The sequence below is a fragment of the Astyanax mexicanus genome, chromosome 3 (genome assembly GCF_023375975.1).
Source record: "Astyanax mexicanus isolate ESR-SI-001 chromosome 3, AstMex3_surface, whole genome shotgun sequence".
Lineage (NCBI taxonomy): Eukaryota > Metazoa > Chordata > Actinopteri > Characiformes > Acestrorhamphidae > Astyanax > Astyanax mexicanus.
This window is the reverse complement of record NC_064410.1, coordinates 2,383,145-2,398,643: the sequence shown is the minus strand read 5'-3', so window position 1 is coordinate 2,398,643 and position 15,499 is coordinate 2,383,145. Positions and strand designations below refer to the sequence as shown.

Below are 15,499 nucleotides of genomic sequence, written 5' to 3'. Positions count from 1 at the left end.
ATAATAATAATAATTATAATAATAATATTATTATTAATAATAATAATAATAATAATATATACCTTTAGATTTTTTAATTGTGAGATAAAACAAACCAGATTAAACACATACAATTGAAATAAACTACAGGTGAAATACCGAAATACACAAGTAAGCATAAAAATAATAAAAGCAGAATAATATATGGCAAGCATTGAAACTTTGAAACTTTATACATGCAGACAAAAATATATTTGAACAAGCATATTTATATTTTATTATATTTTAGTCTCTTTAATCTTTTTTAAACGTTTATAATCTTGATGTATGTAGTATGAAATAATAATTAATATGCGTAAGGATGGTTTACGCATTTACTTGCAGTTCCGTGCTTCACCACATGGGGTCACTAATTCCCGCTCTACGAACGACTCAATCCTTGCTTTATTGTGCGCTCGTTTTAACGCTACGTATTTCTTTATAAACTACAGTTTTTTTGCGTGAGATGTTGCGTACGCACATTTCAGGCCTGTTTTTTTGCACGCGCACCCTTTATTTAAATGAGGCCCCTGCTCTGCTTGAAAGCAGCATCTTAGGTGTGTACTGACGTCACTGGAAAGCCACACCCCTTAATTAAGGGCCTTGTTTATAAAGCAGGTTCAGGTGAGCAGCTGGTTTAGTGCAGCTGTGTGGGTGAGACTGGATCCTCTTTACTGAGAGTAATAATGCTGAAGTGCTGTGGTGTTTTTACTGACCTCTGTCTGTCTGTCTGTCTGTCTGTCTGTCTGTTTTGTGATTTTACAGATCAAGATTCCCCCCTCTCTCCTCTTTCCCAGAGAAGTGATTTAAAATGGTTTGTATTATTACTCTATAAAGGCCTGATCTCTCTCTCTCTCTATTTCTCCTGACTGTGTTCTGATGGTCAGTATAGTAATGCTGTGTTTTTATGTACAGAGGGAGTGTATCTCTGTGTTCTGATGGTCAGTATAGTAATGCTGTGTTTTTATGTACAGAGGGATTGTATCTCTGTGTTCTGATGGTCAGTATAGTAATGCTGTGTTTTTATGTGCAGAGGGAGTGTATCTCTGTGTTCTGATGCTCAGTATAGTAATGCTGTGTGTTCTCTGTGCAGAGGGAGTGTATCTCTGTGCACATCGGTCAGGCCGGTGTTCAGATGGGGAACTCGTGCTGGGAGCTGTATTGTCTGGAGCATGGTATCCAGCCGGATGGGATGATCGCTTCAGGCAACTCCTCTTTATCAGATTCATCTTTCGGTACTTTCTTCAGTGAAACTGGAGCTGGAAAGTATGTTCCACGAGCTGTCTTCATAGACCTGGAGCCAACAGTTGTAGGTAAGATTGCAGAACTGACTCTTAATTAAAGGAGAAATTAATCTGGGGTGAGATGGATTTGAGGTGCTGTAGTGCAGCTCAACTTAAATGTCTTGTAAAGTTCCTTTAAAGTTATTTATATAGATGTATTAAACACAGTGATCTATTATAAGCGTTTACTATTTTATTGTTGATGATTATGAAGCTTACAGCCAATGAAAACCCAAAAATCAGTGTCTCAGAAAATTAGAATATTATCTAATAAGACCAATTGGTACTTTTGGCAGTGTGGGCAGTGTGCCAAGTCCTGCTGGAAAATGAAATCCACATCTCCATAAAAGTTAAAGTGCTGTAAGATTTTGTGGGGAAAGTAAAGATCTAAAAAAAAAAAAAAAAAAAAAAAAAAAAAAAAAATCCTAACGAGCAGTGTTAATATTTTATTATTAACGCCATTACTAATTATTCTATCAATATTAAGTGCAATGGTGTTCCTTATCTGTAACATGTGATTGTTCAATTAGGATAATTCACTTTTTTCATTAAAAAAAACTAATTTTAACTTCATTTTACATGTAGATTACACTAATTAAAGCAAGCAAATGAAGTTTCATACTGAAAAAAAAAATACTTAGCTATTTTTCCCCCGTATCATTAAACTTGAATAAAAACAGACTGATTTAAAAAAATTACCAGTTTTAAAGATTTTTGGCACTTTCAGGATACATTCCCTTGCCCTTTTAACCCCCACCCCTCCTGCAGCACACCTCCCTTCAGACCTGCAATAAAAATAAATAAATAAATAAGTAAAGGGAGGGTCAATAGGGAATACATAAATAAAATGAATATGTATTAAAAAAATAGATTTATACACAATGAAATGGTAAAGAAACAAAAATAAATAATAAATGCCTGCTGTATTAAAACGGATCAGTGTGACCCAGAAAATAACATGCCATTGATTACCACCATAACCTTTTTTTTTTTTATATATATAAAAACCCTACTGTAATTTACCGTTTTCTCACTTTATTCCTCACAGATGAGATTCGTAATGGACATTATCGGCAGCTTTACCACCCAGAGCAGCTCATCAGTGGTAAAGAAGATGCTGCCAATAACTACGCCCGTGGCCACTACACCATCGGCAAGGAGATCGTGGACTCTGTGCTGGATCGAATGCGAAAAATGGTGAGAGTACTGTTTCTAAAGCATTCCTAAAGTGTTCCCACCACAAAACTCATGTTCCTGATTTCTCCCCTTCTCTTCTCGTCTCCTGTAGTCTGATCAGTGCACAGGCCTGCAGGGCTTCCTGATCTTCCACAGCTTTGGAGGTGGAACAGGTTCTGGGTTCACGTCTCTGCTGATGGAGCGTCTGTCCGTCGATTACGGAAAGAAGTCCAAGCTGGAGTTCTCCGTCTACCCTGCGCCCCAGGTTTCCACCGCGGTGGTAGAACCGTACAACTCAATTCTCACCACTCACACCACGCTCGAGCACTCGGACTGCTCCTTCATGGTCGACAACGAGGCCATTTTCGATATTTGTAAGCGCAATCTGGACATTGAGCGTCCTTCCTACAACAACCTGAACAGACTGATCGCTCAGATCGTTTCTTCCATCACTGCGTCGCTTCGCTTCGATGGAGCTCTAAACGTGGATCTCACGGAGTTCCAGACCAACCTCGTTCCGTACCCTCGCATCCACTTCCCATTGGTCACCTACTCCCCAATCATCTCCGCGGAGAAGGCCTACCACGAGCAGCTTTCCGTATCCGAAATCACCAACGCCTGCTTCGATCCCGCCAACCAGATGGTGAAATGCGACCCTCGACGCGGGAAATACATGGCCTGCTGCCTGCTGTACCGCGGAGACGTGGTGCCCAAAGACGTCAACGCTGCCATCGCCGCCATCAAGACCCGCCGCTCCATCCAGTTCGTAGACTGGTGTCCCACCGGCTTCAAAGTGGGCATCAACTACCAGCCGCCCACCGTGGTTCCAGGTGGAGACCTGGCCAAGGTGCAGAGGGCCGTCTGCATGCTGAGCAACACCACGGCCATCGCCGAGGCCTGGAGCCGCCTGGACCACAAGTTCGACCTGATGTACGCCAAGCGGGCCTTCGTGCACTGGTACGTGGGGGAGGGGATGGAGGAAGGAGAGTTCTCTGAGGCCAGGGAGGACATGGCTGCTTTAGAGAAGGACTACGAGGAGGTGGGAGCAGATTCTGCAGAAGACGCTGAGGAAGAGGAAGACGAGTACTAGAACCGCTTTCTTTCTTTTCTTTTTGCACGAGTGGTTTGTTCATGACGAGTGAAATAAATCATGCAGCATGTAAATCAAGGAGTCTGTCTGTTTCCTATTAGTATTTTTGTGTTTTTGTGATCAAGGTTTGGTTGAACGGCCTAAATTTATAAAGGTGCAAAAACTAGTTCTTAGACTTTGGTTGCAACATTTTAGTAGTGAAAATTGATTGATTTTTTATTCTATTTTACAATGCAAGTTGGATGTTTTTAGCATTTGAGGTTTTTGAAGGTTGCCTTAATGTTTTAACTGGAACACCAGTTTAATGATTACTTTTTGAAGCTTACCCTGGTGAATATTTTTTTTTTTAACTTAAAACATATTAAGAAATGCAGTATAATGTAAATACACTAACAGATTTATGTATGTAACAGTATGTTAATATTATGCTTTCATCAAATGTTTGAAAGAAAACTTTGATTGCACTTTTTAAAAAGGTACAATATAGTGCGTTTAAAAACTATAGACTAAAAAGTGTACTTCAATGTAATGTAATTCAATATACTTCAAAAATACATTAAATAATACAATAAAGTACACTTAAACGTAACTTTTTAATAAGTAAATTAAATTTCTACTAATTGAGAATTTTAAATTTGTAACACAAAATTGTACCGAATAATAAAATATATTTTTATACCCAACAAAAGTATACTAGATGAAATCTCTTGACTTGACTCTTCTCTACAAAAGCACAGTTGCTAAGTACCTTAACAACTAGTCTAAATGATGCCGGTGTTTTCCCAACAGTGTGGAGTTCAGATGGTTCAAACATAGTTTAATGTTCAGATGGTAGTAGTTTAAAAGTGCATTGTATCATGTTAGTTCAGTGTTATGTAGGGGAAACGCACCCCAAAGTTATTCATGTTGAAGCAGATTGTGTGTGTGTGTGTGTGTGCGCACCAGGGTAAGTGGCTAAAAAAATCTCAGAACATCATGTCTTGTTCAATTTATGATGTTTGCATTCAATACAAAAATCCAATAAAAATATTAGAATAACTATTTCTACATGCAGACAATCAGCTAAGCTAACACTATACACTGACCTGCCACGTGCCATTACTACCTCACGCCAGGAGACTCACTCAAAACAATGTGTTTTACAGATTTATTTAAAAACAGAAACTTTACAATATATACAGAATAGAACAGAAAAAATGTAAATGTTGGGATAGGCAGTCCATTTTATTTAAGAACGGCAGAGACGTTTTGTTGCATTTGTTTACTTTGAGTTTTTGTTAAAAAAGCAAAAAAAAAAAAAGATCCTGTAATGTGTTAAAAAGAAAACGCCCATACTTAAAACAATATATAACCATACATATAGCACCTTTATATTCGGTATAAACAAAATAAAATGTTACAAAACAAACATGAGAATATCAATATGATAATTAAAATACAAATATAGAACACAACACATTTACAACCCAGAGTTTTACATTTAGAGTTCCATAAATATAAAACAATATATGAGCTCTCTGCTGCTAAATAATAGAGATATGGCAGCCCACTGTTTATTAATACTGATAATACGATAGTCCAGTGATAAGACTATGTTCAGACTGCCAGCTCAAATCCTAATTTTTTGGCATTATATCTAAATTGTATTCAGATTGTTTTTTGATCGTCTGGAAGGCCAGAAACCGATCTTATTGATCTTATCTATCTGTCTATCTATCTATCTATCTGTCTATCTATCTGTCTATCTGTCTGTCTATCTATCTGTCTATCTATCTGTCTATCTATCTGTCTATCTATCTGTCTATCTATCTATCTATCTATCTATCTATCTATCTATCTATCTATCTATCTATCTATCTATCTATCTATCTATCTATCTATCTATCTATCTATCTATCTATCTATCTATCTATCCATCCATCTATCTATCTATCGTTACAAATTGAATTTTCAGATTTTTCCTGTAGGATCAAAAAGAAAGAAAGAAAAACGAAGAAACGAAAGTAAGTAAGAAAGAAAGAACAAGAAAAAGAAAGAATCCATCCATCTACTGTTACATATTGAATTTTTAGAATTTCCTTCTGGGATCAAGAAAGAAAGAAAGACAGAAAAAAAGACAGAAAGAAAGAAAGACAGAAAGAAAGACAGAAAGAAAGAATCCATCTATTATTACATATTGAATTGGAAGAATTTCCCTCTGCGATTAAGAAATAAATAAAGAAAGAAAGGAAGGAAGGAAGGAAGAATGAATCCATCCATCCATCCATCACTCTAAATCTGATCACATGCTAATAACAGTGTGGACAGTCATTCCCAGATCTGATTTGAGAAGTGAATCCGATTCGCCTGCAGTCTGAACACAGTCTAACTACACTAACTACCAATTCTAAATCAAGTACAATAAATCAAATCCTTCATATCGACCTTCTGATGCATTATGTTTTTTTTCTGAGAAGCAGCATCGTCTCAGAATCCTTCATATATCAGTCTGCTGGCAGTGATCCCCTCTTCTTCTTCTTCTTCTTCTTCTTCTTCCTTTTTCTTCTACTCCACCTTCCAGATAGCAATCTTTCCATCCAGTCCAGCAGCGCCGCTGAGGATGTAGCGGTCCTCGGCTGAGCACAGAGTCTGGATGGAGTCAGAATGAGCCACCAGCTCCTTCTCCACCAGGTGGCGCTCTGAGTCCACCACGTAGATCTTCCCACGAGCTTTACTGCCGCCGTGGCCATGGCAACCAACCCAGATCTGTAGGAAAAAAAGAGAGAAGCGCTTTCAACCTTCAGCCTTTAACATGTTTAATATCGTAACAATAAAAAATAAAATCATAGTAACTATAGCTGAATACAATGATATGCATGAATAAGTCATGATACAGGAGCTAGTATTGTGTCCCATGACTTTTGTCATGTTTAATAAAAGCTAAGGAACACTGCAGTGATCGGTGGAATATGTATGTTGGACCTCCTGCATTGAATTTGGATGTGATTTCCACTTTAAAAAAGTTTGACTTCACTATAAAACCCAATAAAATCTAAAATCAAAACTTTTGTTGTAACCGATTAACAAAGAAATGTAAAGTTCATTTAATAATTTTTCTTTTTAACTACAGTAAAAAAAATAAAAATAAATATATATATATATATATATATATATATATATATATATATATATAAATATAAATTTTAATTAAGATTTTCCTGAACTTATATATTTTATTTACAAAATTAAATAAAAAAAAAAATTAAAATTTAATTTTTTTGCAGTAGTTTATTCTTAAATTATATATATTTTTTTAATTCAGTGTTTTGTCATATCGCCAAGAGTATCATCATCAAAAAAATACAATGAAATATCTTGAAATTATTTTTATTTTATTTTTCTTCTTTAATAAGACAATAGTGGTCTATATTAAACATTTTTTTTAAATATAGTGGATTTAACCTGAAAAGAGATGTAATTTATTTTACAAAGAGAAATCTATTAACATGCTTCACATATTTGTATTTTAAATACATCATTATTATGATTACTATTACTATGATGATTTTTCATAAGGCACATTTTTTGGTAACCCCAAAGCACTTGGGGCCCTGCTCGCAGTGTGTGATCTGCCTGGGTGAAGCGCTGGCACTAGTGGTGGTAATAGTGCTTTCTATGATGTAATCTCAGTGTGGATTACTGAGATTAAGGAATGTTTAATAATTAATAATCAAACCAAAGTCAATATTGAACGTGAGAACAGTGGACTATATTGTGGTGCAACATTAAAAAAATTAACGCATCCGTGAAGCACAGAAACTCCCCAACCTTCAACAAATTTACATTAAGATCAACCTGACCACTCTCTCTTCTTGCCAACACACAGGGACACAGGGACACAGAGAGACAGAAACACAGAGACAGGAACACAGAGAGACAGGAACACAGAGAGACACAGAAACACAGAGAGACAGGAACACAGAGAGGCAGGAACACAGAGAGACAGGAACACAGAGAGACAGGAACACAGAGAGAAAGAAAGACACAGGGACTCACAGAGAGACACAAAGACACAGAAACACAGAGACTCACAGGGACACAGAGGCACAGGGACACAGAGGCACAGGGACACAGAGAGACAGGAACACAGAGAGACAGGAACACAGAGAGACAGAAACACAGAGAGAAAGAAAGACACAGGGACTCACAGAGAGACACAAAGACACAGAAACACAGAGACTCACAGGGACACAGAGGCACAGGGACACAGAGGCACAGGGACACAGAGAGACAGGAACACAGAGAGACAGGAACACAGAGAGGCAGGAACACAGAGAGACAGGAACACAGAGAGAAAGAAAGACACAGGGACTCACAGAGAGACACAAAGACACAGAAACACAGAGACTCACAGGGACACAGAGGCACAGGGACACAGAGGCACAGGGACACAGAGAGACAGGAACACAGAGAGACAGGAACACAGAGAGACAGAAACACAAGGAGACACAGAAACACAGAGAGACAGGAACACAGAGAGACAGGAACACAGAGAGACACAGAGAGAAAGAAAGACACAGGGACTCACAGAGAGACACAAAGACACAGAAACACAGAGACTCACAGGGACACAGAGGCACAGGGACACAGAGGCACAGGGACACAGAGGCACGTGGAAACAGGGAGACAAGGACACAGAGACACATGAACACAGAGAGACAGGGACACAGGGTTCTAGGTTTGCCGGAGAGCCATTTCTCACCTGGTTCTTCACTTTGATCATGCAGATGACACCAGCACAGTCCGGCAGCTGGATCCTCTGGAAGGGCTTCTTCAGGTCACTGAGGTGCCAAACGCACAGCTCACCTGCGTTTAAGCAGCCTGTGTACAACATCTCCCTCTGCAGGAGCACAGAGACAAATGAGACAAACATCTAATCTTCATCCATAATCACTCTGAAGAAAAGAACATTCACACATACAGCTAACGTCAAGCTAACGTCAAGCTAACGTCAGCAGTGCTCTTATAAAAACACTTCAACTGCTTTATGACCACGGTGTTAAACAGTTCTAGTATATAATGGTTTATTAAATGCGATTACAGTCAACACAGTTGTACCAAACTGTGGAAGAATAATACATTCAGCTTGTACTAGGAATGAGTAATGATATTTTACAGTATTACAGTTAATATTTTGGCAATATAATAAAACACTGAAATATATTTGTAATATATTAATTCCAAGCATACACTACTGAAACAAAATAAATATTCAAATGTATTTAGCAGTACACTATAAATCCCAATAAAAACTATTGTTGTAACCAATTACCTAAGAAATGTTAAGGTAATCTAATATAAATATTGTTTAAGTACAGTAAAGTGTAACAGTTTCAAATATTAAGTAGAAAAAACAACAAAAAACTATAAATTTGTGTCTATTACTACACAACAGGATTTTACCAATATTTTGTATATATAATAAAAAAAATCAAAACTTACCATTTTAGCACAAAATAAACTAGTAATAAACAGCTAAAAGCATATATTTTACTACATAAAGATATGATATATATTTTACATTAATTATATTTAGATTATATTTGTTTAAATGCTGGTATTTCCCTGTATTTTGGGAAGGAGACAGTAATAATAGTGTAGTGTGATTTATTAGGCCTGGCAGGCTCGATTTAGACTTTTTAGACTAGACATTTTTTATTGTATTATAATATCTCAGGGTAGATTTGATGCTTTTTAAATTAGAATATTCTAATATTCTGAGTTACTGAGTTTATGTGAGAGTTTAACTGGAGGAAATAAATGCTAGTGTAGCTCCATATATCTTATTTGTTTCTGCATATAACAATACAATACAAAAGATGAAAGAGGGAAGAGAGAGAGAGAAAGAGAGAGAGAGAGGGTGTGTGGGATTCAGCACAGTGACTGTGTGTGGACAGTTTGGAGGAAAATGAAGCGTGGATAAAGGAAGTAGCGAATGGCTACATAGGTAGCTTGCTGGATTAGCGTGTTTGCTAAGACTTGTTGCTGACAGTGTGAACTCAGCATGGGCATTTCCCACTAGCTCACAAATGCTAAAAAAGGTTTAAACTCCTGTCTCCAGTCACTCTATATAAAAAAAAAAACACATTAGAACACAGTTTCCACATGTGTTCACTATTATCTGTTAATGAAATACTCTCTGCCAGCGTGACACATGCCTCCTGGCCCAGCTGACAGGAAGTGAATAAGTAATAGTGTGTTCAGAGAGAGGCACGGCTGCGGGGAGCAGAGTGTAGCAGGGTTAACAGGAAAAGGTCTGGTGCTGCCTACCTCGTTAAAGAGCACAAAGCTGCTGTAAGAGCTGGAAAAATCCCGCAGGTGATCAGGAAGGGCTATCTTACGGTGCAGGGTGCCGTTTCGGCGCACCTCCATCACACAGTCCTGAGCACCTAAAAACCAGGGGGAAACAAACAGTGTTAAAACAGAGGAACAAACAAGTCTGGAATAAATGAAGAGAGCACTGAATTAGCTATTTATAGGTTTATGTTTGAGTAAAATGAACATTGTTGTTTTATTCTATAAACTACAGACAACATTTCTCCCAAATTACAAATAAAAATATTGTCATTTAGAGCATTTATTTGCAGAAAATGAGAAATGACTGAAATAACAAAACAAAAAAAAAGATGCAGAGCTTTCAGACCTCAAATAATGCAAAGAAAACAACAAATTCATATTTATAAAGAGTTTTTAAGAGTTCAGAAATAATCAATATTTGTTGGAATAACCCTGATGGTTTTTAAATCACAGTTTTTTCATGCATCTTGGCATCACGTTCTCCTCCTCCACCAGTCTTACACACTGCTTTTGGATAACTTTATGCTGCTTTACTCCTGGTGCAAAAATTCAAGCAGTTCAGTTTGGTGGTTTGATGGCTTGTGATCATCCATCATTTTACTCAAACATAACTCTATAAATCTATAGCTAAATCAGAGAAACTGATTCAGAAACTGAAGTGCTCTCTTAAAGAATCTACAGCTCTGGAAAAATTAACACCACAAAATAACATCTTAATGCACGGAAATGCAAACAAAAAAAGGACTTACCGCACCACAATCTCCCGCCGTGGATCTGAAGAGACTGCAGTCGGTCACAGGCCAGTCTGAAGTGACGTCTCACCTGCAGCGTGGCCACGTCCCACGAGATCACTGTGCCCTCCGCACTGCACGAGTACGCCACCAACGTGCTGGAATAGAGAAACGGGGCTCATGGGACTGATGCACGAACACGCAGAACTTCATAATCAGGTCATTGGGGATCCAATCAGCCAAAATTCACTACGCCAGCAGTTGGTCACTACAGCTTTTGAAGCTTACGTCTGGTTGTAGGCCAAGTCAGGTCAGTAGAACAAGCCAGTCAGTTTCTAGGTGCCACATTACGCTCTGTGGAAGGCATGTTGCGATGCTCATTGCTATCTTTCACCCTGCTAACAGTCTATTTTCACGCCTTGTGCCTGCGCTCATTAAAAAAAGCAACAGATTTTAGGAATATATCTACACTGACGGGCGTGGTGGTCTGGAATTTAGTTGTGTTCAGGTAAATTTCTAGAGTTTTGCTATCTTGGCAGCAGAAAACACAGGTGCGCCACTGGCTGATTAAAACTATGTAGGTGCTCCGTTTGCGCTGCACGCTCAAATGTGCAAACCCAACTTTTAAGTTAACTAATAAACAGAATACGAAGTAAAAATCAACACTGCTGATCCCGTAAAAAAACAGTGTGAACGAGCAGGTCAGTTTCCTCTGCTGAGAAGCGCAGAAGCACTGCGCTATTATAATAGCAATCTGCCAAAGTCAGAGTGCACCTGGTTCTTAGAGAATGTGAGGCAAGTGACACACCAATGATTAATTCGGAGAATTAATACTTTTCCCGTTGTTATGATAGCAAAGACACAGTGACGCATACTAAATTAAGCTGCACCGAGCGTGGTTGACTTCTCGCCTAAAGATTGCTAAAATAGGCCCTTAGGTCTGTTTTTTGGTCTGGTTTTAAACTTTATTTCATTTGTTTTCATTTTTACATCCACTTTGTGCAAATTACAAGTTCCACTGGCAGCAAAGCAGTATTTTTAGGGGTTGAATGCTTAATTCTTTTAATTGTTTTAGGTTTAAACTAAATTTTAGCCAAAATTGAGTATTGAGTATAGTATAAATGTTTTTTTTTATATCCCATAAATCAGACATCAAACACAATGTAAGAAAAAAGCAGGACTGCTCTCATAAGGAAACGAAACTGAAAAATAAGCCAGCGCTGAGCGGAAGGCGTTTATGGATATTGTGTGTGAGATAAGCAGTATCTCTAACCTGTATTTTTCAGGCCTGTCCTCCAGGGCGAGGCCCGTGACCTCAGCGCGGTGCTCCGTCAGCTGTTTATTGCAGGCCATGCTGTACGGGTTGATTATGTAAATGACTGAGTCCTGAGAGCCGAACCATAGCTGCTGATGGTCCACTCCCAGCATGCAGTTCTACACAAGGCACAAAAAAAAAAAAGAAAAAAGAAGTGGTATCATGTGAAATCATGCAGGGAAACTTAAAAAAGGTACCCGAAACCAGCAGGAGGCAGCAAAGCCAGCAAGCTATTGAGTAAAAAACTTATAAAGCAGGTTTAGTAGGAAAGATTTATATAACCGGGGGGGGGGGGGGGGGTGATCCAAACTGTATCTAGAGATTATTGGTACTATATAGGAGCGGGCAATATGGCCCTAAAGTAATATCACAATATTTCATTTCAAAACAATGAATAAAAAAAAATAAATAAATAAATAAATAATCAAGAATACACTGCAACAAAATGAAAATTAAATGATATTATTATTATATATATTACATATTACAATATGATATAGCACACCCCTAACTGAGATATTAAAAAATACAAGATTTTTATCAGATTTGTAACATAATACTAATAATGCACTCCAAATATTTCCATATATCCAGGATTAAAGTAAAAAAAGATATAGTCTCTAGTAGATAAAGAATGCAAAATGAGTTGAATTTTTTTTGGCTAAAAAAAAAAGAAAAGAAAGAAAAAGTAGTACCCTGATGTGATCATTTTTGCGTGTATCATATAGAATATTCCAAAAAGTTTGCAATATTTTTCCGTGCGATACAAAATTGCAATAATACTTTATATATAAAAAGCCTCATCATGTTAAAAAGTTAAATTGTGAAAAAAAGTTTTTTTTTTTTTTTTTAGATCCTCCTTATCACTTCCTCAATTTAGTGTCAGACTTCTAAAGACTTCAAGCCCACTACTTATACTTAAGTCCTATTGTTCTCAAAGTGGGGTCCATTTTTCACCAACATTTTTTTTGTTTGTTAGTTTTCTGGAGCCATTAGCAAATGGCTAGCTAGATATATCTTTATTTATCATGAAGTGTCTTTGCCAGAGTGGTACACAGGCCCGTTGCAACAAGGCAAGCAAACCTATAAATTGCCTAGAGCCCCCAGACAGTAGCCAGTCAGTCAGGTTTTGATGAAGGTAGCATAGCGTCTTTGCTATGCAAGCTACTCTACTGTGATAATTGTAGGAACAACCTACGATAATGGAACATTTAGCTAAGGGCCCCCAAATGCTTTGAAATGCCCCTGTTGGTACAAAAACAAAGAAACAAAAGATTTGGTTCTTTAAGTTAAATGTACCGTTTGAAATGGTTCATTTTACTAAACTCATCACTTTTGAATACAATAATGGTTTAAGTACATATAAACCAGGACTGTAGACCAAACTGTAATGTTGTAAATAATTTTCTCAATTCACATACAGTTTAAAATATAATGAGAAAATCTTATCATGATTTCAGTATCGTGAAGTGTATCGCTACACACCTATCAAACAGCATCTTTGTATTGATGCATCAATTACAGGAGTAAATGCATTAAATTATAGAAAATCCTTAATTTTTTTTGTTAAAAGCCTCTTTCTCACACACTGCATTACTGTTCTTCAGAAGAACATATGTGGGGAATTAGGGAATTCTCTTACCAGGCGGGAGGTCCCCACTTGAAGGCAGTTCTGCTGCATGGACCAGCTGGCAGCGTCGAACACCACCACCTTCCCATCACTCAGAGCACACCACAGTTTTGGGTACCCACTGCTTTCTGAGTTCACTCCACTCAGCTGACCTAAAATAAACCCCAATCCACAGTTAGAGATCAAAATTAATGAATGCAAAATAAAACAAAATTGCTACCTATTTACAATTTAGAGTGTCCGAAGCTTAAGTTGGAAATCGATTGTGATTTTGAGGACACTAAAAACTCCCATAATGCATCATGATTTATATTAATTTATATTAATATAAATATAAATTAATATATAAATATATTTATATCACTGAATACTATGTGAGCTGAATGTGGACCATAATGCATTGCCAGTTTCTAACCTTGTTTGACTACAGCATTTTTCACACTATAAGGTGCTCCAGAGCATTAATAGGCGCATTATGAGATGCTAGTAAGGAACAGGGGTGTCGCCATGTTTTCCTTTTAATTTAGCAGGTCTCACCGCTTAGCTAAGCTTTTATTTACATTAAGCTTAGATTTCCAGATTTCCACTAAGGCTGGGTGCAGCAGCATTAGCATTAGTGTCAGACATTAGCGGCTAATGCTGCCAGACGGCGCTACACTGAGGAACCCTGAGTGTTTTGGTAAGCCAGGGCGATATTAGCTAGCAGTTCGCTCACACGTAGCTTGTTTTAACATGGTAAATGCAGAGGTTACACTCCGATCCACTCACCTCTGAACGGCGAAAGAGCTAGCGCTCAGCGCGGTTAGCGAGTAACGCTAACACTGCTTTAGCCTCGGTGTTGGAGAACTAAACTGAAACTCCTGTATAATGCTGTACTTCAGCAGAGTGGCTTTACTGCTCCTTAATACACTGATGATTTTTGGGAAAATTAAAGATTAAACATTTTAGATGCTCCTTTTAGTATAATTTTCTGATCTGAGAGCGGAAGCCAGATGTCGAAAGCCAGCCAAGATAGTGAACAGAGTGACCTACATTTGTGTAGTGAACATTTAGTGCACGCTGCACCACTCAACTCAATAGATAAGAATGTTATTGTTTTATTTCCAGCTGAAGTGGCTGCTTTCCAGACCCAATCTGAATACGTCAGCACGTAGTGGACACGCAGCATTACTGCTGAGGGATTTTTTTAAAAACTGTTTAAACTGGTTCAGGCAGATTCCAGACTGAAAAGCTTTATCTAATGCTGGTATGAACGGTATCTGACCCAAGTCCTACTTGATCTACCAGAAGGTAGAAGGCCTGAAGATATTTTCACCTGAGTCTGTCCTCAGGTCACCTAAACAAACAAAACTGAAATAAAAAAATCTGATGTGAAAAACAAATGGTTACCTACTTTCCCCACCATTTTCAGTGGTATAAAAAAAGTTTGGGCCCCCCTGATAATTATCATGATATTTCCTTATAAATCCTGGTTTGTTCGAAACAGCAATTACAGTTAAATAAATCATATATAGGAAATTGCATAAATACAAAAATTGTGCAATAATTCTTTAAACAAAGGTGCATAAATAAATAAATTTGGGCACCCTTGTCGTTTTTTATTGATTTAAATACATTTAGCGCTAATTATTGGAACAAAAAATTTGTTTGGTAAGCTCCCTGACCCTTGACCTACATACACACAGGTGAATCCAATTATGAAAAAAGGGTTAAGGAGCCAATTGCAGGTTTCTGAAGAGAGGTAACAAAAAGAGAGCCTGAAAAACAAAACTCTCAAATGAACTGAAAACAAAAATTGTTGAACATCATGATTTAGAGGAAGGATATAAAAAGCTCAAATCTCAAAGATTTCAGCTGCAGTTTCCACTTTGAGGAACAGAGTGAGGAAATGGAAGAACCACAGACACAGTTCTAGTTAAG

General features: G+C 37.6%; 2 protein-coding genes across 3 annotated transcripts in view; one reads left to right on the top strand and one right to left on the bottom strand.

The window, feature by feature from the left end:
- The first annotated feature begins 724 nt into the window (after nt 1–724).
- LOC103033696 (tubulin alpha-8 chain-like) lies at nt 725–3,641 on the top strand. The gene is made up of 4 exons (XM_049475725.1): nt 725–832; nt 1,112–1,331; nt 2,350–2,498; nt 2,590–3,641. The coding sequence occupies exons 1-4, from the start codon at nt 830–832 to the stop codon at nt 3,565–3,567; spliced, it is 1,350 nt and encodes a 449-aa protein (XP_049331682.1). The 5' UTR covers nt 725–829; the 3' UTR covers nt 3,568–3,641.
- A 1,059-nt stretch (nt 3,642–4,700) lies between these two features.
- dennd3a (DENN/MADD domain containing 3a) overlaps nt 4,701–15,499 on the bottom strand; it is a 30,378-nt gene continuing 19,579 nt past the window's right edge. For both annotated transcript variants that reach the window (XM_015608693.3, XM_007260674.4), the window contains 6 exons: nt 13,592–13,731; nt 11,908–12,068; nt 10,653–10,792; nt 9,877–9,995; nt 8,309–8,446; nt 4,701–6,312 (listed from right to left, as the gene is read on the bottom strand). In XM_015608693.3, coding sequence (XP_015464179.3) covers nt 6,112–6,312; nt 8,309–8,446; nt 9,877–9,995; nt 10,653–10,792; nt 11,908–12,068; nt 13,592–13,731 — 899 coding nt within the window. In that variant the 3' untranslated portion in view covers nt 4,701–6,111. The remainder of the gene's footprint in view (nt 6,313–8,308; nt 8,447–9,876; nt 9,996–10,652; nt 10,793–11,907; nt 12,069–13,591; nt 13,732–15,499) is intronic.